The 26,260-nt window shown below is 45.0% G+C and overlaps 1 protein-coding gene across 2 annotated transcripts in view; it reads right to left on the bottom strand.

Annotated features, from left to right (window-relative positions):
• Nucleotides 1-25,066, bottom strand: part of TSL (Protein kinase superfamily protein) — a 98,647-nt gene extending 73,581 nt beyond the window's left edge. The window contains exons 1-6 of one of the 2 annotated variants that reach the window (XM_086527383.1): nt 24,339-25,066; nt 5,953-6,033; nt 5,659-5,859; nt 5,386-5,496; nt 5,181-5,225; nt 4,982-5,094 (exon numbers count right to left, since the gene is read on the bottom strand). In XM_086527383.1, the coding sequence (XP_086383509.1) occupies nt 4,982-5,094; nt 5,181-5,225; nt 5,386-5,496; nt 5,659-5,859; nt 5,953-6,033; nt 24,339-24,557 (770 nt within the window). In that variant the 5' untranslated portion in view covers nt 24,558-25,066. The remainder of the gene's footprint in view (nt 1-4,981; nt 5,095-5,180; nt 5,226-5,385; nt 5,497-5,658; nt 5,860-5,952; nt 6,034-24,338) is intronic. The other variant, XM_086527384.1, reaches the window with a different exon arrangement.
• Between the last annotated feature and the right edge of the window lie 1,194 nt (nt 25,067-26,260).

Genomic DNA, 26,260 nt, shown 5'->3' with positions numbered 1-26,260 from the left:
AAGCAAGCGTTGCAGACCTTTATGAAGTTCAAGTACCACACGACCCACACATCAGAGTGGGCCGGCGAAGAGTCCCTTCCAAGATTTCGAATGCTATTGGCGATCTCCCTCGACGCCATACAGTTCGGTATCAGTACCTTACTTTGAAAAGAAGGGGATGTCACGTGACACATCCAACCCTATGTGTCCATGGACAAGCCACAACACGACAAGGGTTCAATCAATCCAGTCAATCTAGATTAGAAGTGATCTGGCACTTTTGTGACTCTATTCGTAGACCGTGCATGCCCAGTCACTTAGTGTAGATGCATATCCTCTGGTTGCACACGGCATGATCATAAGCATTCCCATCAGAATCCTTCAGGGGAATTTTCCAATGTATTTAGCCTATTTTACCTATTTTTGACATTTTTCACTTATTATTTTTAAGTGACTTTTGTTGGAAAGTAGGTAGGGCAAATTTAGTAAGTTTGTATATAAGCAAACCTAAACTAGCACTAATTGGCAGAAGAAGCAGCAGGAGAACCATTGCTCAATAGGCAACTTCTCAGCAAGACCCCTTGGTGGCGTTTTCTCCTCCAAGCAAGAAGATCATCGCCATCAAACCCCTTCCACTAGCGTTTTTGGAACTACACCAGCCTGGCGTTTTGCATCAGCACCATTGCAACAAGTCCCAGTAGATAGCGTTTTTGCATCAGATCTTCCCGCAACATCCCACAGCACCTGGCGTTTTTGTCATCAACATACCTAGCGTTTTTGGGAGCCCATGACTGGCGTTTTCAGCACATACCACCCACAAGAATGCAACAATTTTCAGCAATGAAGTAGTTGCAGATTCAGCCCTCGAAGAGTAGCAGATTCAGCCCCGGAAAGACCATCAATTTTCAGCCCTAAACCTGCAGATTTTCAGCGTCAAAGACCCACCAAAAACAGCCCCCAAATCAGCGTTTTTGGACTAGTCGCGTTTTTGGATAACAATAGAAAGATTGCAGATTTCAACCCTTAGGTCGACTTCGTCATCACCGTCGTCATCGTCGACATAGCCTAGACTTGCATCAGTCCCATGCATTCCATTTGTACCAGTTTGTGCAATCATAAGTAAACCACTCTCGCCTACGAGAGTGGGGCCTTCGAAGGAGGGTTTTACGTCTCTGGTGTCGTATCTCTCTTCTCTCTCTATCTCTCAGTCTCATACACTTGCACGCACAGTGTCCATTCACTTTGTTGTGATCATAGCACTCTCTCATTAAGAACGGAAGGCTCTACCTTCCATAAGAACAAAGGGAACCTTGAGCACAATTCGGAGCACTCATCTTGAGCAAAGCGCAAACATTCATTTCGTTGCACCTAACATTTATCTTTGTGTGCACAGCCGTCGGAGGGCTGAAAACAGAGAAAACAGCAGTGGTATATGGCTGAAATCTGGTGGAAACGGAGAGGATTTGCCCTAGCAAGGTATCACATGCCAAGCCGGTGGGGCAAAGGCAAGATCTGTAGAGCAAGGCCCAGCATCCCCCCTTCGCCTGGGTGAAAAACGCAGGCTGCTGGACTTTCCAAAAAACGCAAGTGCATGGCTGCTGAAAAACGCAGACCCTACCTGAAAATGCAGATGGGAAGAAGGGGGTTTTGGCGATGGAAAAGCCTGTAGAGGCTGGCGCTGGCAGCCAAGAGGGTGATCACCATGAGGGTGATGCAAAAACGCTGCTCCAGGGTCCTTTTCGGTGATGAAAAGCAGCCCATGAGGTGGCATGTAGAATGATCGCTGGCTGATGTGATCCACAAGCAAAAAACGTTGGCAGATCTGCTTCGTCTTGGGAGGGATACCTGATGCAGAGATGTAGAATTGCTAGTACCAGGCCATGGAAAGCCGAAGCTGCTGATACCATGTGAGAGTGCGCGTGTGCGGAAGCGTGAGAGAGAGAGAGAGAGAGAGAGAGAGAGAGAGAGAGAGAGAGAAAGAGATGAAATGAAATGTTATATTAATGTCTTCAAAAGGCCAAAATGACCTATGAGACCAAACTGTTACAAAATTGTGAATCTGATACCATGTCTGGGTACAAAAGACTAGAACAAAAATACTACTACTACTACTAGAATCCATCCTCATCTTCACTCTGGATGTCGAGAGAGTATGGCTCGAATCCTCTCTTGTAGTCTCCGTCGATGCTGTGTAGCCCTCTCCTCAATCGTGGCCATCTAGATCTCCGTAGCTGAGAGTGCCGGTGGTGGTCGAATGAGTGTGGGCGGAGCTCTGCAGTGATGGCTGCTCCTCTGGCTGTCCCATATCTAGTGAAAAGAAATCTGTAATTTGTCTCTGGGACTCTCTCTCTAGCTCTCCCCAGTAAAGTGAGAGAGAGAGAGAGAGAGAGTAGACCACAAACGCCAGAGATATGATGAAGAGGGGGCGATCAACCCCCCATGACTATCATGAGCAAAGACCCTCAGTACAATCAGTATATGTGTGGAAGTGGGTACCCCCTGGCCCCATAAATAGGTGCCCAAGGGGAGGTAGGGCAAAGCCTGATAAAAATCCCCACGACCCAACAGAAAAATGATATATGGAAATATATGTGGGCGCCCGTACAAAAGTGGGCAGTCGGCCCAAACTCGGGCGGGCCGGACAAGGTACAACCTAGACTATGGGTGGCCTGCCCGGAGACATACTAGCCGTACATGTATTCCCTAGACCTGTGAAGCAGCACAGTGGTGTAAGTCTAACAGTAAATGTACAAAAAAAAAATTGATAAGCTGCCTCATGAACTCTGCCGCTATTGGTCGAACCGAACGATACCACCTCTGCTTAGTACTGGATGCCCAAGTGCTACGTGCTGCGAAGCCAGCTACATTCCGGCGTTGGCCTGCGCATGTTGCAATTGCACATGTTGCTGCACATAGAGCACATGCCAAAGGCTTCTAGCCTTGAGTTGTGCACCAATACCCCAAGGACTACATTTGCAGTGAGCACAAGGAAGGATAACAATTCCGCGGCAGCGCTTCGTGCACAACAGAGAGCAGTAGACTTTGCAAGCACATCGGATTATGAAACATTTTCGTCTCTCTCATACCACCTACAAAATACACGCCAAAAAGTTAAAATCCTCTCACCGGATGTCAACACGGAGGTAATACATTGTCCTTGGAGTGGCCGTCTCCTCAAGGTATCCTCATGCACAAATCAATATGGAGAGGGAGAAACACAAAAGACCCACCTAGCATCCATGTGACAAGACCACTAGCATCGACATCCACACACGAAAATCCATGTGCTAGACAAGGAGAAATAAAAGACTTACCATGGAACTCCCACCATTGGCTTGCCTGTGCCCCCCTTTGTCCTCCTCTCTTGCTAGTAACATCCCCTACCGCCCTATGCAAGGGTGTAGAGAGCCACAGCCTCATGAGCTCTAATGGATTTTTGCACATTGACACATCGTATACACGAGAAGGAAGAAGCTTTAATACCAATGTTAGCCCCTTGCCGGATCCATCTTGCACACATGACATGACACAAGCCATACTCACGCATAACGAGCATAGAGAGCGGACATGAAGCTCACCTACCAGCCAGCCAATACGGGGTCAACCCCGAGCCTAGGAGCCAGCAACCAACGGGCTAGCCCCTACCACAAGGGCTGGTGTCCCATACCACCAAGCCCACAATGATACGGGTGTGCAGGTAGAGTTGCTAATGGCCTAGAGTCCAAGTGTGGTGATCACAAAAGATAACTAGCCTAGGGTCATATTTCCATAGGGCCACCTTCACACTTGGCCGGGTAGAGTTCAAGCGCCCCTCTGAATGTTTGGGGATGTAACCGAGAAGGTGGTGGAGCATGGATGCTCTTGCACAAGAGAGTCAATGGTCCTGAACCGCATTTGTTAGAACCCCTAATTGGGTATTTCTTTATTGATTGAGTTTGAGAACAACGAACGGCAAGAATCTACAAGTTCTCTTGAGCCTTCAACCTTCAGACGCGTAATCCAAGTAGACTCTCTTGAGCCGTCAACCTTCGAACTCGCACTCCAAGAAAATTCTGTGTGTGGATGTGTCAAAGTGCCTACTCTAGAGATTCTTCTATAGGTTTCCCCTTTGATAGCATGCTTTTTAGGAAAAGGAAAATAGCAAGTGCTTGTTGAGGAAAAGCAAAAGCAAGTACTCTTTGGAGAAAAGCAAGCAAGTTCTTTCAAGAATGAAAAACAAGCGAAAGGAACAGAACAGCTTTCCAATTAGAGAAAATCAGCTATGTTTTAAAGAGAGAAATTCTGCCATAGATTTAGGGAGAGAAAAACTGCATATTCTAAAAGGAGAAGTTTCTGCCAAGAGAGCGACAGTCCCCCAATGTTAGAGAGAGACCAGTAAATTTATTCTATAGAAAGAAACCAGTAAAATTCAAGTCTGGAGAAAGAAAATCACCATTCTCTACAGACAGAAGGAACAATCTAGAGACATAAAGTCAGTGCGCGTTTAGGAAGATTCTTGCTATGACTCAGAGATTGGCATGGACCACCCTTCTAGGGAGAGAGATTGTGCCTGGCCAAAAATACGCAGTCATCGCTGATCAATTGCGTCTCCTGTCTAGACGCAAAAACCCTAACCCTGAAACCTGTCACACATGCATGTGAACCAAGGCTAATAATAAGTGCATTGCCAAAAAAATTGGAATTTTTTGGCAACTTTTTGTTAGTTTTAGGCCCTCTCAAGGGAGATTACACTCACCCAAAATCTCTCGTCAAGCTCTATCTCTCTGTCGTATATATTCTTATGATCTATAACAACACAAGGAAGAAGAGAGTTCCTGTCAACCCAAAAGCTCCTTTGTTATGGCTGCATAACACTGATTATGTACTCTTATTAGTGTATCCCATTGACATGCCTCCCATACCCCATTCCTGTATCTTCAGATACATGGGCAGTCTAGCTCTCTCAATGTTTCCCCATCTCGTCACTTTGGTTAGCATAATGGAAATGAGTTTGAGTAGGTACCTTACAACACTAACATTGCCAAGCCTTATAAGATCTTGTCGCATCCTGATTCTGGCTTCTTCGCGTTCACTCTTGGCTACTGTAATCAACAGGTCTGACATCACCTTCATTCGCTGCATTAATAGCAATTTAAGCAACCATTAAAACCCTACGCAACCAGAGAGTGTCTCAGTCCTCAAAAGTATCCACATGCAATTACCTTCTGCTGTTTTACTTGCTCTTGCTCCTTGAACTCATTAAGCTCCTATAAGAAAGAGAGTTAGAACCTTGCACCATTTTATTGCAAAGAAGACCAGCATGCTATCCAAAAACCCCAAATTGCTGTGCAATTTTTGTCAACAAAAGTATTCCAGAAGTAAAATAGGTATAGCAACCACTGACAATAGTAAAAGACAAAAAAGTACCTTCTGCAGTTGCTGATTACTATGTTGACATTCTGAAAATTCTTGCCGTACTCTTGAAAGCTCATCTTCCAAAGAGCTAGACCTAGCCTTTAGCGTTTCTAGCTGCTGGTCCTGGAGTTGGAGAGAAAGCAGATTACTAAACAAAGTAAACAGCGATACCATCAAGTTGCAAATTTGAAATATTATGTTGCTCTAAGTAGGAATTTACTCTAAAAGCGAGGTTTCAACTACAAGGGCACTTTTTTGGGAATTCATTGCAAAGTGTTACCCTACATTTAAAGGTAAGCTATCTGCATGACCATTAATAAAACTCCTTTTAGGAGGTGAAGTCTGATCAGTCGCCTTTGTGTTTTTGTTTCTGCTTCCATTGCCTCTGCCCCGAGCATTCGCTCTTTTCTTCCTTTGTTCATCCTTGTTTTCCTTCTTCTGCTGTCCTAAATCATCCTCAAACATATTCATACCATCTGTATAGACCTAAAATCACAAATCACCCAATCAATATATTCTTACAAAAAGGGAGCTTTTAATCCATCGTTGCACAGAAGATGCACCAAAAAAGATCATTACCTGATTATTTATGATGTTTTCTCCATCTGCATCGTTCTTTCTTTTGAGAGGATTTCGCAGAATGAGAAATCCATCCCCACCCTAAATGCAAAAAAAGGAAAGTATCCAAAAAGCTAAGTTTCAGTCTAAAAGTGTGCCTGGTCAAAGTACATTAGCACATGCAGAGAGTTACTCCAGCCTTCCCCAAAATTACACCTTGAAATGGAAGGGCCAAGAGTGTTCTTCAGATGATTAAGACTAATGTGCCACATGGTCTAAAGTAGCTTAGCACACAACAGCAAGGGATGATGGGCTTGGACGAAGAATGAGCGTTATATGCATCTCATAGTATCTTATTATCACCATCTGCTTGGATCTTTAATTGTTGTTCATTCTGTTTACTGATGAGTGTCTAGACTGTGATGCCGAGTCTGACGTTTAATTGAGAAAAAATGCACTGTAATGCAGCTGCATATAAGTTTTTTCTTTTTTTTGGGACTGAAATGGGGCTATCTTTACTGTATAATGTGGTCCCAAAGGACAATAAAGAGCCTGACTCTTAACGGGCTGTAAAAGAAACAAATCTACACATCAAGGATAAGACCCTCAAGGTGGTTGATGGCACGAGTGGGAGGTAAACCAATCAAGTGGCGAGTAGCGCCACTCAATCCCCCAGCAGCTTGTCTGAAGAATTAGAAATCTGTCCCCCAAGCCCATAGAAAAGGCCACGGATTCAAGACCCTGCTGAGGCATCATAAATACAGCAAAACGTACAGTGCAGTTCGGACCAGATCATAACAGGAGTGTCTGCAGGAGAGGAAGGTTAGGAGCTAAGATCGTATAAACAACAGACAGAATCCAGATGCACCTTCAATTGCTGTGAGGAGGTTGTTAGGCCCTGATTCATCTGTGATGGACGTCAAACTATGTATTGATCAGCAAAAATAGGCTGGTTGGTTTGAATGTGTAAGTATGAGCCACAAGGCCAGGTTCAGTCCCTGTTTCCATATCCATGGCCCCAAAAATCCATTTATGAAAAAGGGTGTATTGATCAGAAAAACCAAAAAGCAAGCTCATTTTTTGTGAGAAGAGGTCATATGCACAGTTAGCTCTTGTGCATGTAGACAACTTCACAGCTCAGGTTACTCTAGGAAAGCTTGGTGAATTCCAGTCAAACCTTTGTGCATGCATGTATGGATCCATTAGTCAATTGTCACCACTGCACAACCCTCATTGCATATGATAATTATATTAGTTGCAAACAAGTGTGTTATACAATGGTTGGCATCCACCCATGCACCAAAGACTAATGCATTTTTTACTTTACAAAAAAAAAAAATCAATGGTAGCTTTGGCCTCTTAATTCAAGGCAAAGGTCAGACAAGATTCTTGGTTCATTAGGCCAGGAGGAAAGGAACTTTCAGGAAGCGTCCAGAAAGGTTGCAGGTCTGGACGTATCCATTTGAATCCAGCCAAAGAGTTTCACCCCCTGATTGGCTAACGTAATTTCCAGGAGCAAATTTAAAAGTGGGACTTTTTCATGGCTGTATTCCTCTAAGTGAGGTACACATCACTTCCCTGGCTTGTTCTGCCATGCTATGCCCCACCGAGTAGGCGAGCTTGGAATAACTTTACTAAACCCTAGGTAATCTAGTGCTCTTGTACAGTGTGTTATTCCTTTATGAGGACTTGGCAGTAATTTTGTATATATACATAGAAAATTGTGTGTACAATTGTGTTGTACACCCACTCACATAATCCTAGACTGTAAGACTTTCTCTAATTCCATATCGAGCTGACTCTGCAAAGGTAGTTGGTACTACCAGTATTAGATATTTATTGGTTCTCTCATTGTCACGTTCAGACTTGCTGTGCGTCACGTAAACATGCTAAGTTTACTGCAGAGCCAAACAATGTTTATAGAGCTTAGAGGATTCTGTATCAGCAATTTTGTGAGCCTATTTGCAAAACAACTGGCCAAACGAGTTCACAAGTTAGACTTTCTCAACCGTAACCCTCTTTGCAAAAATGGCTTGTACAAGGTGTTTTGCGGGTGTTATACGCTTCGGTAGGCAACGAACAGCACTAGCATGTAGATTAGAATGTAGCCTGGTGATCTCGGACTATGTACAGTCAAGGAGGGTGCATCCAATGAGTACTGGAAGGGAGGCAATCTGTCCATGCTAAACCATGATGTCATCTCCCCATACCAGCATGCTGTGTCTCCCTACAAAGCTGATTGTCAAGAGGACTCAAGTGCTAGGCGGGCATATCTGTCTTTGGGGAGGTCCCAGTGCCCACAAGCGGCGTATAAAGGAGACTGGTCTGGTAAGCGCCTCAACCACTAGTCGGAAGGCAGCTAGCTCTGCTCGAATAATGTCATGTGGTACTGAAGCCTTGGCTCTAATAAGCCGCAAGATCATAGAGACTAGAGGCTTCTCCAGTCTCCCCATCCATCACTGCGACCCGACCTCCTGTGATGGTCCAATGAAGGCCCCCATATCTGAACTCTATAGAGCAATGCGGAAGCCACCAAAGTGTCAAAAAGCCAGAGCTTCGTTCGAGGCTCCTGAAACTGAATCTGTGAGCACATCCTCTCCAATCCACCCAATGCTGCATGTGCTCTAGTTAGTCTAGTGTCTGCTGCTCTCCTCAATGAATATGTTGGTCCACCATAATAACCACTCGTCCATCTCCATAGAAGGCCAATTTCCCTCTCTCTCGGGCTATCCTTATTTTAGGCATAACTTCTTGCATATGAGCAAGTTGTGAGAGTGTGAGGTCTTCCCCAAGGAATATCCTTGTCTTCTTTAGTATAGGTCTCTTCTTCAAGAAATCCTTCTTTGCTTCCATGGAGAGGAAGTGAAGGATCAATGCCCTCTCCTTGGAAGTCTCCCCGTTTCCTTCTCTCTTCTTCCCCATTCTCCATGCCTTTGTGTAAGTGGCCTCACTACCCATCATAATTAGAAGTTCTTTGGCTTCCCCCTCCACATCATCAAAGTCTCTTAGACCGGTCATTTGGACACATAAAGCTCTAGTCTTCCTCCTTTGCTCTTCCTCTAGGGTCATGTTGATGATTGTGGGAGTGGGGATAGCTGTTGGTTCTTTTCCTTTCGCTTTCTTTGCGACTTCTATCCATTTCTTGGCCTCATTCACCTTCTTTTGTGTTTTCGTTGTTAGGTGCAGCGGAATGATTGTTTGCGCTTTGCTCAAGATGAGTGCTCCGAACTATGCTCAAGGTTCCTTTTGTTCTTATGGAAGGTAGAGCCTTCCGTTCTTAATGAGAGAATGCTATGATCACAAACAAAGTGAATGAACACTGTGCGTGCAAGTGAATGAGACTGAGAGATAGAGAGAGAAGAGAGATACGACACCAGAGACGTAAAACCCTCCTTCGAAGGCCCCACTCTCGTCGACGAGAGCGGTCTACTTATGATTGCACAATCTAGTACAATGACGATGCAATGGACTGATGCAATCGGGACCATGCCGGTGACGACAACGGTGATGACGACAACGACTTTAGGGCTGAAAACTGTGTTCTTCTATCTACTAAATTTCGGGACTGTTTTGGTGGCTGAAAATGACTGTTTTGGTTGCGTTTTTACGTCTGAGAATGGGGGATCCTCTGCAACCAATGGGGTTGTTTCTACTGCTGTACCATAGGCTGAAAACGCTGTTGTTCTACTGCGGTAGAGGCTAAGAAATGAGATCGCTGATGCCTTCCTATTGCTAGCAAAAACGCTAGGCTGATCTGGGCCTGAAATCCAAAAACGCTGAAGTGCCTTCTGCTAGCGTTAGTGAATCTGACGACGATCTGGGGGCTGGCGATCATGGGAGGAAAACACAAGGGTGTTGAATATGGCGATGATGCAGGGAGAGGAAAACGCCAAGGTGCTACGGGTGTGGCGAGGATGGGGAGATCAAAATGCCAAGGGGTTCTTGCGGGGTTCTGCTGAGAAGGTGTCTGTTGAGCATGTGCTCCCGCTGCCTCTTCTACCATTTAGTGCTAACTTGGGTTTGCTTATATACAAACTTAGCAAAATTGCCCTACCTACTTTTGTTGGAAAGTCACTTAAAAATAATAAGTGAAAATACCAAAAATAGGGAAAATAGGCTAGAAAATTCCCCTAACTGAAGCTGATGGATTCTGAAGGGAATACTGATGATCATGTTGTGTGCAACCAGAGGATATGCATCTATGCTAAGTGACTGGACATGCACGGTCTACGAATAGACTCACAAAAGTGCCAGATCACTTCTAAATCTAGACTGACTGGACTGACTCAACCCTTATCATGCTGTAGCTTGTCCACGGACACATAGGGTTGGATGTGTCATGTGACATCCCCTCCTTTTCAAAGTGAGGTATTGGTACCGAACTGTATGGCATCGAGGGAGATCGCCAATAGCATCCGGAATCCTGGAAGGGACTCTTCGCCGGCCCACTCTAATGTGTGGGTCGTGCGGTACTTGAACTTCATAAAGGTCTGCAAAGCTTGCTTCTTTGGGCTGTGCCGAAAGCGACACAAAGTCTCATGTGGCTCCTTCAATGCTTCAACTTCGTCTTTAGGCATGCTTCTTTCTTCTTCAAGAATCTCCATGGCTGAAAATTCCTGAAACCATTTCCAACACAAAAACATGAACATACCTATTCCATGTAAAGTGAGTGGAAAAAATCTTGTCTTCCTCAAAGACTGTGCATGCAATGTAGATGAACAAAGAGACGGAGTGCTAAACAGTTCACCACACACACGCAAACAATGAGATCAAATCTTTCTCTTTTGATCTAGAGCAATCAACTGTGGCAATTCACAACGGAAATGCCCATGCTTGGTGCTCATACTTTCATGTGCTCTTTCTACAAATGTATCATGCCAAGGAAGAGACATGAAATGTGACTTCCTTGAATGCATACTTTTCAGCTTTTCATGAAAAATCCGCATATATTCGTGCTCATCCATGAGTGGAACGCGCTCAACGTACAATATGTCATACCTAGTAAAAGGGATCACATAAAGACGCTGACTAAAATACAGGAAATGATCACGAATGAAACACTCGAACAATGCGTGCGTATCAATTATGCGAACACATAATACTTCCTGTGAGGGTTCTTTGGACCTAGGCCCGAGAGCCAAGATCGATTCTTCCTGAATGATCGAATCGTCTTGTGGGGGTTCTTTGGATCTCGACTGGAAAGCCAAGATCGGTTCTTCGTGATTGATCGATTCTACAACGAGGTTAGCTTCGCTAGAAAAAGCATCCACTAACACATCATCCTTGTGAACAATCACATCATCTTCATGCAACTCATCATGCTTGTGAGAAATCACATCTTGATCATGCTTATCATTGGCATCCAAAACATCATGCTTAGCAATATCATTCAAATCATCATGCTTATCTTTGTCATCCAAATCATTGTGTTTCTCATTGTCAATCAAAACATCATGCAAGTCATTGTCAATCAAATCATCATCATGCTTCACACAATCATGCAAATCATGTGTGCATGAGACTGAGACAATCTCCTTTCCACAAATCTCTTGCATCTATGCCTGAACTTGAGAATAGAGTCGCCAAAACTCTTTGTTGTGGTGGTCGCTCTTTTCTTTGAGGGCTTTGTTCTCGCGATCCAATTCTGCTTGTCTTGCTTTGTTCTCTCGATCAAATTCTGCTTCTCTTGCTTTGGCTTCCAAGCGTGCTTGCTCGCTCTCACGCGCTATGGCTTCCATTCTTTCTTGGTACTAGCGCTCTATGGCTACCATGTCTTCTTCGTAGGCTTTTCTTTTTGCTTCTCGTTCGGCATCTCTTGCTTTGTCTTCTAACTTCTTATCCATCATTCTCTTGTCGAAAGCCTCCATAGGAGTTAGTGCAATCCTTGATGTAGATGGGGAAGGGGGAGGGTCGGAAAAACCTCCTGGTGGGGAAAATTCTTCTTCGCCTCTCTCATGCTCATCACCTCCAAGCGAAGTATCCATTCCGCTTCGAGTGATGACCATTCTGAAGTCGTGGGTTCTTGTGGGTTCTTGTGGTCTTGGGTTCTTAAGTTCACGAGAAACTTGGGTTCTTGTGGGTCTTGGTTCTTGGGTTCTTGAGGGTCTCAAGGTTCTTGAGGTTCTTGAGGTTTTCTTTCGCTTGCAAACCGCGTTGGAGAAGGATCTTCTCTTCACTCGAGTTCTACTCCTTTCTACGGGCGCACCCCTTGGCGGCCTTGCGCTCACACCAAGGTTGCTTTTTCCCACCTCACGTTGATTGGCCGGCCGCTAAGTGCACGGTCCGCTCTCAATGAGTGAAAAGAGACACAAGGGGAGGTTGGACAAGCCCTTCTTTCTTGGGATTCCTTTCACTCTTCAACAAAACATGATTAGGAATCGGCACGCCCAAGCGAACTTGGGTTCGTGCGACCTCAACAAGCAAAAAGATTCTTGTGGTTCTTTCCTTGAGTGATACAGAACACTGCCAAAGCTCTGATACCAATGTTAGGTGCAGCGGAATGATTGTTTGCGCTTTGCTCAAGATGAGTGCTCCGAACTATGCTCAAGGTTCCTTTTGTTCTTATGGAAGGTAGAGTCTTCCGTTCTTAATGAGAGAATGCTATGATCACAAACAAAGTGAATGAACACTGTGCGTGCAAGTGAATGAGACTCAGAGATAGAGAGAGAAGAGAGATACAACACCAGAGACATTGTAAAACCCTCCTCCGAAGGCCCCACTCTCGTCGGCGAGAGTGGTCTACTTATAATTGCACAATCTGGTACAATGACGATGCAATGGACTGATGCAATCGGGACTATGCCGATGACGACCACAGTGATGACGACGACGACTTTAGGGCTGAAAACTGTGTTCTTCTATCTGCTGAATTTCGGGACTGTTTTGGTGGCTGAAAATGACTGTTTTGGCTGCGTTTTTATGGCTGAAAATGGGGGATCCTCTGCAACCAATGGGGCTGTTTCTACTGCTGTACCATAGGCTGAAAACGTTGTTGTTCTACTGCGGTAAAGGTTGAGAAATGAAATCGATGATGCCTTCCTGTTGCTAGCAAAAACGCTAGGTTGATCTGGGCCTGAAATCCAAAACCGTTGAAGTGCCTTCTGCTAGCGTTAGTGAATCTGATGATGATCTGGGGGCTGGCGATCATGGGAGGAAAACGCCAGGGTGCTGAATATGGCAATGATGCAGGGAGAGGAAAACGCCAAGGTGTTGCGGGTGTGGCGAGGATGGGGAGATCAAAACGCCAAGGGGTTCTTGCGGGGTTCTGCTGAGAAGGTGCCTGTTGAGCATGTGCTCCTGCTGCCTCTTCTGCCATTTAGTGCTAACTTGAGTTTGCTTATATACAAACTTAGCAAAATTGCCCTACCTACTTTTGTTGGAAAGTCACTTAAAAATAATAAGTGAAAATACCAAAAATAGGGAAAATAGGCTAAATGCACTGAAAAATTCTCCTAACTGAATCTGATGGATTCTGAAGGGAATACTGATGATCATGTTGTGTGCAACCAGAGGATATGCATCTATGCTAAGTGACTGGACATGCACGGTCTACGAATAGACTCACAAAAGTGCCAGATCACTTCTAAATCTAGACTGATTGGACTGATTGAACCCGTCATGTTGTAGCTTGTCCACGGACACATAGGGTTGGATGTGTCACGTGACATTCATGATTACATCTACCCACGATGACGTCTTCGCCTCATGTTGCTTCTCTTCTTCTTTGATCTTCCACACTTGTTCTTTGATGACTTTGAGTTTCTCTATCATCGAGGTGTGGATTTTTCCTTCTTCATGTCCACTCCCCGCTCTAGTTTCCGCAAGCTCTCCCTTCAAGGCTGAGACTTCTTCCCAGAGCGCTTGGACTTCAGCCTGAAAGTCTTCTTTCTCCTTTTTCCATTGCTTGCCCTCGTTGAAGACCATTTGGATGAGGTTGGCCTTTTCTTTCCACCATCCTTCCATTTTTGTTTTCCACTCTTTCATCTCCTTTTCCACCTATGTTATCCTCTTGTTCGTGACCATGAATGTTGCCTTTCATTAATGTCGAGGGAGACTTGCACACAGGTGAGCTGCTCTTGGTCTCCATTCCTCAAATGCTGTCTGAAACCCTTTGAACTTCGAATCCGCTTTTGTTCGGATTCAATCTTACAAAGAAATTGCACCACCACTTCAATCCCACTTGTGTCTTGCAATGATGCCAAGGTTTGGCTCCTAAAGCTCTCCAAAACGAGCCCCCACGCTTCAATCCACTACAATGTACACAACGTTGACGCTTCTTCTCCCGATCCCTCGGCGGTTTAGGATTGCAATGGGCAGCCACCTGAGCCTTCTTCTCCCGAGGTTGAGGGCCGAGGCTTGTACTAGCCTAAGTCGGCAACGCGCACCCACAGCATGCAGGCCACGGGTCGCCCTGTTGTCCTGCGCGAACCCTAATCGCGTGCAGCCCAGCCTGCGCGAACCCTCAAAGATCTGCACATCCCAGCTCACTGCTGTCCAGCATGCACGAACAGAGAGAGGCAATCAAACTTCAGTCCACGTCCTAATTTCTGAAGAGAAATGAAATGTTATATTAAACGTCTGCAAAAGGCCAAAATGACCTATGAGACCAAACTGATAAGAGTCTTGGTGGATCTAATCCAATGTCAAAGTACAAAAATAAAATGAAGTAAAGTGAAAGACTAAAAACATCATCATCATCATCATCAATGCCCGAGGATGCTCGGCATCGGGCGTTGTTGTCACAAACTGCTGACATGTCAAGCCATTGAAGAATAAAGCCGGCTTGCAGATCCTGGCCAAGGAGCCTGAACCCTAAGAAGCAGCAAAAGAAGTCTTTACCAACTTATGGGACCCCATCCAATGCGGGCCCAAGTCGATAGAAGTAAAGCCGATACACACTCAAAGATGATGGCGTGACAACTGTACAGACTGCCACAATTTGCGCTGGTTTGCTAGCGTGGCAAATGTTCGGAGCTCCATAACTTTCGTTGACATGCTAAAGTGGCAAACTGTACAGATAGTCCCTATTGGACCAGATGTTTTAGAGTTTGATGCTTTTCATGTAAACTGCTTTTCATAGGCCAAGGACCTTTAAACTTGAGCCAAGGGATCATTCTCTAGCACTCTTCTGGGTGGAGGTGCAGAGGATGGAGTATGGGCATTGTACTTAGTTCAAGCCATAAAAAGAAATACCGAAAGAGGCGCCACATTTTGCGTCCAGTGCTATCTCGGGATGGAACTCCATCACTCCTCGTCCCGTGTGTCGTCTCTCTCTTTCAATTCAGTTGTTATTTAAAGTGCTTAAAGTTGTTCAGTTTGTTCTTTTCCGTTGGCACGTGGTGCTTGTTTCCTGTGACAGTTGTCCGAGAAAGTATTGCATCGGTCGCTGCTTCGTCAAAGTCTGCCTCTATAAATAGTCGTATTGGGCATCTCCCATGCCGTGCTAGAATAGTCATGATCCTTTGATGGAGCCTCTGTCAATGTCGTGGTCGCTCTCGTAGACATGGGCATCTAGCTCGCCCAAGCTCAATGGCTCTGCCAACTAATATACCTCTGGTAAGGGTGGACGCTGCATTCTGCTGTTAAGCATGCTCGTCTGGCTACCGACTCTTTGCTCTAAAGAAGTCAGTGATCTCCCCTATGAATGTCTCCCACTGCCTGATCACCTCAAGAGACTCTCCCTGTGTCTGCGCCAGTGCGCAGCTCTAGCAAAAACAACCCGAGGCATCTTTGATCTTGATATCTCATGACTCTAGCGAACGGTCGAAAGCCCTCTTTGAATAGACACTGAAAGCCGCCTCGTATCATGGTATACCGGACAATGAAAATGTGATGTAACTCAATCTCTGGCATATTCTGGCATATCCTAGCCTCTGTTGGTACTCTCCTAAAGCTTCCAATCTCAATCTCTAGCTGATGCAATGATGTGCACATCTGACCAATAGCACATCGTATCCCATAGGATAAATGAGTGTCCATATAGGCCAATCCTCTGTTAGTTGGAGAAGATGCTCTCTATAGAAAGCTATCTCCATGCCCAACTCCTATGTCGGTTGTATCCATGTGCTCTCGGTATCAAGCTGAATCAAATCTTGACGTATGAGTCTAGTGATCTCTATCCGTGTGAGAGATAGGGAGGGTGCATCCAAGGAGTACTCGAACAGAGGTAGTCTATCCATGCTGAAACCATGTGACTGAAACCATGATATCATCCCCATACCAGCATGATGTATCCCTCTGTAGCACTAGCTATCGGGATGACTCGAGGGCTAGTCGAGCATATCTGACCTTGGGGAGGTCCCATAAACTATGCATGAAGGATACTCATCTAGAGAGTGCCTCGACCACGAGAGGGGGGGCAACTAGCTCGACTCAAATAATCTTGTCACGTGACACATCCCAACCCTATGTGTCCGTGGACAAGCTACACTATAGCAGGGTTCCTGTCAGTCAAGTCAGTTTAGATTAACAGTGATATGGCACTTTTGTGCGTAGACCGTGCATGCCCAGTCACTTAGCATAGATGCATATCCTCCGGTTGCACACAGCATGATCATCAGAATTCCCATCAAAATCCATTAGCATCAGTCAGGGGAATTCTCCAGTGCATTTAGCCTATTTTCCTATTTTTGATTATTTTCACTTATTATTTTTAAGTGACTTTCCAACAAAAGTAGGTAGGGCAATTTTGCTAAGTTAATATATAAGCAAACCCAAGTTAGCACTTTCTAGCAGAAGAGGCAACAGGAGCTTCCCGCTCAACAGGCAACTTCTCAGCAGTAACCCCCCCTCAACATCCCCAGCGTTCTTCGCGGGCATTCCCAGCAGATTCCCATTGCCAGCATCTCCATCCCTGGCGTTTCCCCCACAACATTCAACATCGCCATCAGGTTGCATTGCCTGGCGTTTTTCCCAGAATACCATTCAGCCCAGCGTCTTCATTGCAAAAACGCTACACCTTCAGCCAGCGTTTTTCTTGCAAAAACGCCAGCAAACCTCAGCCACATCAGCGTTTTTGGTTTCAGCCCCTAACCGCCGCAGATGCACACAATTTTCAGCCTATGACATAGATACATCCCAAGATGGTTGCAGATGTTCCCCCATTTTCAGCCATAAAAACGCAGCCAAAACAGTCATTTTCAGCCACCGAAACAGTCCCGAAATTCAGCGATTAGAAGATCTCAGATTTCAGCCATTGAGTCGTCGTCGTCATCACCGTCGTCGTCGTCGGCATAGGCCCATTGCATCAGTCCATTGCATACACATTGTACACCTTTGTGCAATCAAAGTTAGACTACTCTCGCCGACGAGAATGGGGCCTTCGGAGGAGGGTTTTACAACCTCTCGGGTGTCGTATCTCTTCTCTATCCTTCTCTCAGACTCATTCACTTGCACGCACAATATCCACTCACTTTGTTCGTGATCATAGCACTCTCCATAAGACGGAAGGCTCTCTCCTTCCCTAAGAACTAAAAGTGTTAGGTGCAGCGGAATGAATGTTGTTTTCCTCAAGATTAGTGATCTTTATTGCTCAAGGTTCCTTTTAGTTCTTAGGGAAAGAGAGAGCTTTCCGTCTTATGGAGAGTGCTATGATCACGAACAAAGTGAGTGGATATTGTGCGTGCAAGTGAATGAGACTGAGAGAAGGAGAGAGAAGAGATACAACACCCGAGAGGTTGTAAAACCCTCCTCCGAAGGCCCCACTCTCGTCGACGAGAGTGGTCTATTCTTTGATTGCACAAAGGTGTACAATGCGTATGCAATGGATTATGCAACTTGGTCTATGCCAATGACGACGACAATGACGACGGCTAAGGCTGAAATCTGTGATCTTCTAAGGCTGAATTCGGTGGTCTTCTTGGTGGCTGGAAATGGCTGTTTCATGCGGGTTTCATGGCTGAAAATGATCGCTTCCTTCGAGGTTCATGCTGCAGATGAAAACGCTGATGCTTTGTACCTGCTGTGCTGCGTTTTAGGGCAGATCTGCACCTACTGAAAACGCTACCAATGATGAGGAACACCTGCTGAAAAACACTAGTCTAGAGGGCTGAAATCACTGATGATCTGTTGGAAAAAACGTTGGGATGGGCAGCAAGGTCTAGCGTTAGTGCTTGATAAGAAACGTTGAAGTGGCTTGCTATGATGGGGCTGATCTACATGTGGTAAAAACGCCAGGCAAGGTTGGTTGTTGGCGATGCTGGATCTAGGGACTGTGGGAGGAAACGCCAGGCATGGGAGGTGGATGGCGATGGGTCATAAGGGGGGGTACTGCTGAGAAGTTGCCTCTTGAGCGGGAAGCTCCTGCTGCCTCTTCTGCCAGAAGGTGTGAACTTTGGTTTGCTTATATATTAACTTAGCAAAATTGCCCTACCTACTTTTGTTGGTTCACTTAAAAATAATAAGTGAAAATCCCAATAAATAGGAAAATAGGCTAAATGCACTGGAAAATTCCCCTAACTGATGCGAATGGATTCTGATGGGAATTTCGATGATCATGTTGTGTGCAACCGGAGGATATGCATCTATGCTAAGTGACTGGACATGCATGGTCTACGAATAGACTCACAAAAGTGCCAAATCACTGCTAATCTAGACTTGACTTGGCTGACGGGAACCCTGCTATGGTGTAGCTTGTCCACGGACACATAGGGTTGGGATGTGTCACGTGACATCCCCTCCTTTTCAAAGTGAGGTACTGATACCAAACTGTATGGCGTCGAGGGAGATCGCCAACATCATCCGGAATCCTGGAAGGGACTCTTCGCCAGCCCACTCTGATGTGTGGGTCGAGCGGTACTTGAACTTCATAAAGGTCTGCAACGCTTGCTTCTATGGGCCGCGCCGAAAGTAACACAAAGTCTTCTGAATCTCCTTTCTTGCTTCAACTTCGTCTAGAGTCGTGCTCCTTTCGTCTTCAAGAATCTCCATGGCTGAAAATTCCTGAAACCATCTCCAACACAAAACCATGAACATACCCATTCCATGTAAAGTGAAGGAAAAAAATCTTGTCTTCTCTAAAGATTGTGCATGCAATGTAGATGAACATAGAGACGGAGCGACAACCCGTTCATCAAACACATGCAAACAATGAGGTCGAATCTTTTCTGTTTGATCAAAATCAATCAACTGTGGCAAATCACAATGGAAATGCCCATGCTTGATGCTCATACTATCATGTGCTCTTTCGGAAACTGTGTCATGCCAAAGAAGAGACATGGAATGTGACTTCCTGACATACAAACTTGTCACTTTTCATGAACAATCCGCATACATTCGTGCTCATCCATGAGAGAAACGTGCTCAACATACAATATGTCATGCCTAGGAAAAGGGATCACATAACGATGCTGACTAAAATACAAGAAACCTTCACGAAGGAAACATTGGAACAATGCATGCATATCAATCATGCGAACACATAATACTTCCTGTGATGGTTCTTTGGACCAAGGCTCGAGAGCCAAGATCGATTCGTCCTGAATGATCGAATCGTCCTATGGGGGTTCTTTAGACCTCGACTTGAAAGCCAAGATCGGATCTTCGTGATTGATCGGATCTGCGAGGTTAGGTTCGCTAGGAAAAGCATCCACTAACACATCAGCCTTGTGAACAATCACATCTTGATTATGCAAATCATCATACTTGTGAGAAATCACATCTTGATCATCATGCTTGTCTTTATCATTCAAATCATCATGCTTATCAATATCATTCAACTCATCATGCTTATCTTTGTCATCCAAATCATCATGCTTGTCATTCAAATCATCATGCTTATCATGTTCAATCAAATTATCATCATGCTTCACACAATCATGCAAATCCTATGTATCATGCTTTGGAGAAGAAGAGACTGAGAGAGTCTCCTTTTCCCGATTCTGTTGCATCTGTGCCTGAGCTTACGAAAAGAGTCGCAATAACTCTTGCATTTGTGCTTTGTTTTCGCGATAAAATTTTGCTTCTATGGCTGCGCTTCTTTCTTGGTACTTACGCTCAATGACTGCCATGTCTTCTTCGTAGGCTTTTCTTTCTGCTTTTCGTGCTTCGCGTTCTAACTTCTCGTCCATCATCCTCTTGTCGAAAGCCTCCATAGGAGTTAGTGCAATCGGTGTCATAGATGGGGAAGGGTCAAAAAAACCTCCTAGTGGAGAAAAGTCTTCTTTGCCTCTCTCATGCTCATCACTTCCAAGCGAAGTATCCATTCCGCTTCGAGTGATGATCATTCTAAAGTCGTAGGTTCTTGTTGGTTCTTGGGGGTCTTGGGTTCTTAAGTTCACGAGGAACTTGGGTTCTTGGGGGGTCTTGGGTTCTTAAGTTCACAAGGAACTTGGGTTCTTGAGGTTCTTGAGGTCCTTGATTCGTGAGAATCTAGGGTTCTTGAGGTTTTCTTTCGCTTGCAAATCGCGTTGGAGAAGGATCTTCTCTTCACCCGAGTTCTACTCTTTTCTGCGCGGGCGCACCCCTTGGCGGCCTTGCGCTCACACCAAGGTTGCTTTTTCCCACCTCACATCGATTGGCCGGCCGCTAAGTGCACGGTCCACTCTCAATGAGTGAAAAGAGACACAAGGGGAGGTTGGACAAGCCCTTCTTTCTTGGGATTCCTGTCACTCTTCAACAAAACACGATTAGGAATCGCCATGCTCAAGTAAACTTGGGTTCGTGCGATCGCAACAAGCAAAAAAATTCTTGTGGTTCTTCCCTTGAGTAATGTAGAACACTTCCAAAGCTCTGATACCAATGTTAGGTGCAGCGGAATGAATGTTGTTTTCCTCAAGATTAGTGATCTTTATTGCTCAAGGTTCCTTTTAGTTCTTAGGGAAAGAGAGAGCTTTCCGTCTTATGGAGAGTGCTATGATCACGAACAAAGTGAGTGGATATTGTGCGTGCAAGTGAATGAGACTGAGAGAAGGAGAGAGAAGAGATACGACACCCGAGAGGTTGTAAAACCCTCCTCCGAAGGCCCCACTCTCGTCGGCAAAAGTGGTCTATTCTTTGATTGCACAAAGGTGTACAATGCGTATGCAATGGATTATGCAACTTGGTCTATGCCAATGACGACGACAATGACGACGGCTAAGGCTGAAATCTGTGATCTTTGAATTCGGTGGTCTTCTTGGTGGCTGGAAATGGCTGTTTCATGCGGGTTTCATGGCTGAAAATGATCGCTTCCTTCGGGGTTCATGCTGCATATGAGAACGCTGATGCTTTGTACTTGTTGTGCTGCGTTTTAGGGCAGATCTGCACCTGCTGAAAACGCTGCCAATGATGAGGAACACCTGTTGAAAAACACTGGTCTAGAGAGCTGAAATCGCTGATGATCTGCTGGAAAAAACGTTGGGATGGGCAGCAAGGTCTAGCGTTAGTGCTTGATAAGAAACGCTAAAGTGGCTTGCTATGATGGGGCTGATCTGCATGTGGTAAAAACGCCAAGCAAGGTTGGTTGTTGGCGATGCTGGATCTAGGGACTGTGGGAGGAAACGCCAGGCATGGGAGGTGGATGGCGATGGGTCATAAGGGGGGGTACTGCGGAGAAGTTGCCTCTTGAGCGGGAAGCTCCTGCTGCCTCTTCTACCAGAAAGTGTGAACTTTGGTTTGCTTATATATTAACTTAGCAAAATTGCCCTACCTACTTTTGTTGGAAAGTCACTTAAAAATAATAAGTGAAAATACCAAAAATAGGGAAAATACGCTAAATGCACTGAAAAATTCTCCTAACTGAATCTGATGGATTCTGAAGGGAATACTGATGATCATGTTGTGTGCAACCAGAGGATATGCATCTATGCTAAGTGACTAGACATGCATGGTCTACGAATAGACTCACAAAAGTGCCAGATCACTTCTAAATCTAGACTGATTGGACTGATTGAACCCTTGTCATGTTGTCGCTTGTCCACGGACACATAGGGTTGGATGTCACGTGACATTCATGATTACATCTACCCACGATGACGTCTTCGCCTCATGTTGCTTCTCTTCTTCTTTGATCTTCCACACTTGTTCTTTGATGACTTTGAGTTTCTCTATCATCGAGGTGTGGATTTTTCCTTCTTCATGTCCACTCCCCGCTCTAGTTTCCGCAATCTCTCCCTTCAAGGCTGAGACTTCTTCCCAGAGCGCTTGGACTTCAGCCTGAAAGTCTTCTTTCTCCTTTTTCCATTGCTTGCCCTCGTTGAAGACCATTTGGATGAGGTTGGCCTTTTCTTTCCACCATCCTTCCATCTTTGTTTTCCACTCTTTCATCTCCTTTTCCACCTGTGTTATCCTCTTGTTCTTGACCATGAATGTTGCCTTCATTAACGTCGAGGGAGACATGCACACAGGTGAGCTGCTCTTGGTCTCCATTCCTCAAATGTTGTCTGAAACCCTTTGAACTTCGAATCTAAGTGACTGGACATGCACGGTCTACGAATAGACTCACAAAAGTGCCAGATCACTGCTAATCTAGACTTGACTTGGCTGACGGGAACCCTGCTATGGTGTAGCTTGTCCACGGACACATAGGGTTGGGATGTGTCACGTGACAAAAAGGAACCTTGAGCAATAAAGATCACTAATCTTGAGAAAATACAACATTGATTCCGCTGCACCTTACAAATCTCATGTGGCACCGAGGCCTTAGCCCGAATCATCGAGAGATCATAGAGACTAAAGGCCTCTCCATACATCTCAATCCATCAGTGCTACCAAATCTGCCATGGTGGTCCATCAAGGGTCTGTCACAAATAGCTGATGTGGCAAGCCACTGAAGAACGGAGCCAACCTACAATTCCCGGCCGAGGGGCGTAAACCCTAAGAAGCAGCAGCAAAAGTAGAAGCAGCACAAGAAATTTTACCAACTTGCAAACTCTCGTCGAGTGGCCTATTTTAAAAGAAGAGTTCCCACCAACTTATGCCCGTCCGATGGGACCCAGAGGACCTAAAGGCATTAAAATAAAGGACCACACACACACACACACACTCAATCTCTTGCGTAGAGAGCTGATGACGTGACAACTGTAGAAACAAATTTCCGCAAGTCACACTAGCTGTGCTGATGTGGCAGACATTACAGAATTCTGCATTTTACGCTGGTTGTGCTAACGTGGCACTTGCACGGATTTTTGCAAAACGCGCTGAGAGTTTTTGGAGCTAATGCTCGACTGTAAAGGTCCTGAATAGAGTATAAAACTGGGTTAAGCCAAAACATAATCCATTGTACTAGCCCCATGTCTATGAGGAAAACAAGTAAACCCACTCGATGTTGGAAATCTCTAAAGGCCATTCAAGATGGCCAGTCCATGTGCAGTCCCGCGTATGTCAGATTTCCCACGTACCCACTATGCTCCTCATCCTTCGAACACCCGGCCAATCTCGTATCATTGGCATCCAACTCACTAAAGGAGGCAAGAGAGAGAGAGAGAGAGAGAGAGAGAGAGAGAGAGAGAGAGAGAGAGAGAGAGAGAGAGAGAGAGAGAGAGAGAGAAGTCTGGCAAGAGCTAAAGGATGCAAAAACAAGAACTCAGTAACTTGAATTCCAATTGTTCAAGCAAAGGCTAAATCAGAGGCGCTAGAAAATGTTGGCATCTGCAAGAAGACTCAGGTATCAACTCCAGTATATATGCAAACAAATGACAATACAATACAAGAATTTATTAGGACAGGAGAACCTCCAAGAAGACAATGCCAAATACATTTGCATGGGTGCCCAACTGAAGAATGGCAGGAGGTGGAGATAATCAAGCAAGCAAAACTCAAGATGATGAGAATAATAACAAACATGAGCTAATAAAATTCACCTCTCATAGCATTCCTCTTTGACCTGCAAGCCAAAAGATAATGCACTCCCATACTCTCACGATGCTTCATAACCCCCAAAACCCTGCATCTTGTTCTACTTGCAATTAAGGAGACCCAACAACAAAGAGAGAGATGGAGCCAACAATGAAGACATTAGTAAAGGAGTCCAAGTATGCAGTTAAAGGATGGCCCTTCTGGAGGATCCTCAGATCAAATGGTTCTTTGTAAACAAATGAAGCTAAGTTCCCCGTCAGTTGTCCAGGGCAAGCGGTGTGATAAAAACCTAATTAACATATCTACTCTAAGGGAAATCTATTTGTAGAGATACCATGCAACAGTGATTCTCAATTTTGCTTGAATTCCCATGCCACGCCACAAGATGACCTGAGTTTACTTGAATACATAAATCATTCTGATGTAGGCTGTGCCTAAGGTCGATAATGCAGAGGAGCACAAATACTGACACGTTCGCACACTTTAAAAGGGACTATTTGCCTTTTGCATACAAGAGCATGTGGTGGCAATTAACATCCTTAAATTGCTACCATGTAATACAATCAGACCAGTTTATTCTATTCTGAAATAGAAAAGGAAACCCTCAAGAGGTACTTGAGATTGAAGTAACTCACATCATCGTCCTCATCAGAGGATGCAACAGTAACCGAGTGCTCCATTAAAGCCATCGTGGTTCCTGGTAATGACTGTGTTGCTTGTCGACCTACTTGCCCGGGTCCTGAAGAAGAGGGCTTCCCTGCCATCCGAGCCTCAAGCTTTGCAAGCTTCAGAGGAAGAGTAGGATCTGACTGATTGGAATTCGAGGAAATGTGTGACATAACATCATCAGCCATAGCTGCACCTTGAATAGTTGCACTCTGTAAGGTGCAACCTGCGCTGGCTTGCTCATATATGTGATGAATGTGGGTACCAGCCGACAGCGATTCGAGTGAAGCAATAAACTGATAATGCAACCTGCTAGCAACTAAATCCAACCACTTTCGTTGGATGGATCACTGCTGAAACTAGGGTTTCGAGTTGTGAAAATAAGAAGCACTGAGGGAAGTCTTGTGAGTTTGTGAACTTCACTGAGTATCTTAGGGTTTAGTTCCACTGCTGCAAGGCTTGATCGTAGCAGAACTTCAGCAAAGTCGCGGGAGGCTTGCTATTCTCGAGATTGGCGGGAATCAAACACAGAGAAAGAGAGAGAGAGAGAGAGAGATCCAATTTGAAATTTGTAGCTTCATAGCCTTAATTTGATGTATGGTGAAGACCCGCAGGAAGGGAGCGGGCTAATACAAATTTAAAGGCTGCAAGGAGGGCAAGGAGGGCCGTGTCTTCAGGAAACTTTGTGACTTCGGGGCTAAACGTAATGGCAATCATGCGCCACCCCACTCTTTTGATTTGAACCCACAACCTCCCCAGTGCAACCCATGTGCTCTAACCACTACGCTTATTATTGAAATATGAGGGACTTGGGTGTGTCAATGTGGGCTAAAAGGGGAAAAAAAAAAAAAGGCTAATCAATGTACCAAGGAGGAATTTTTTGCTAACGTCTTAAGAAAGCCAAAATTCATGATATACCTAGTTGATTGGTCACTTTGCACTTACAATCTCGCAAGTCGCAAATTGCAACAAAACACAAAATGGATCTATGTGATATCTTTTTGTGACCACGAGTGAGACTCTTTCCGCCTTCGTTCGACGGAATGGCCGCCTACGACGGCAAAAAGGCTATCAAAATAATTAAAGCTCATCGTTTGTCTTCCACAATGGTGGTGCGATATCAGGCAAAGTTACTTTTCGGCCACCAATGACCACCCCTCTCTCTCTCTCTCTCTCTCTCTCTCTCTCTCTCTCTCTCTCTCTCTCTCTCTCTCAGTGTGTGCACGCGCGCGCAAACCCTGAAAAATGGTTGCCTTTTTAAAATGGTAGAGGAGGAGTTTAAATGTTGCTTTTGTTATGGCTATAGTTATGTGCAGGCGGGCAGAGAGAGAGAGATAGAGAGAGGAGGAGGAGGAGGAGAAAAACCAAGCAATGGAGATTTGGGGGAAGGGGCTTGAATTGTCAATGTTACAATGGGCTGCTAGGGTCACCACAGGTAGCTGTAGGGGTAGAATAATGCCTTTGGCCTAGCCTTAGCACTATAGACTCTCTCTCTCTCTCTTTCTGAGACTCTAATGGATGATCATTACCGTGGCACCAAGCCCTTAGTTCTTTTTGAGCTATATCAAGGTGGATTCCATGTAAATGGCCACTCTGGCTGTGAGGCTAGAGGAGATAGCATGTCACCTTCCACCATTTGAGAGAGAGAGAGAGAGAGAGAGAGAGAGAGAGAGAGAGAGAGAGGAGAAGTTGGTGAGAACTATTGATTCGCTACAAAGTGTAAACCTAGCTCTTAAAATGCTTGAAGTTTTATTTAGATACTATAGTTGTTCAGATGACTACATTTGGCTTGGTATGACATGATTAAAGTTAATCTCATTATCCTAAAGCATCCACAATGCTATAAAATATCGAGTATCATTTGAATTAAGAAGCTTAGCCGGGGGGGGGG

Source organism: Adiantum capillus-veneris, chromosome 13 (genome assembly GCF_014529385.1).
Source record: "Adiantum capillus-veneris isolate H3 chromosome 13, ASM1452938v2, whole genome shotgun sequence".
In the NCBI taxonomy this organism is placed as follows: Eukaryota; Viridiplantae; Streptophyta; class Polypodiopsida; order Polypodiales; family Pteridaceae; genus Adiantum; species Adiantum capillus-veneris.
This window is presented reverse-complemented; position numbering and strand designations above follow the sequence as displayed.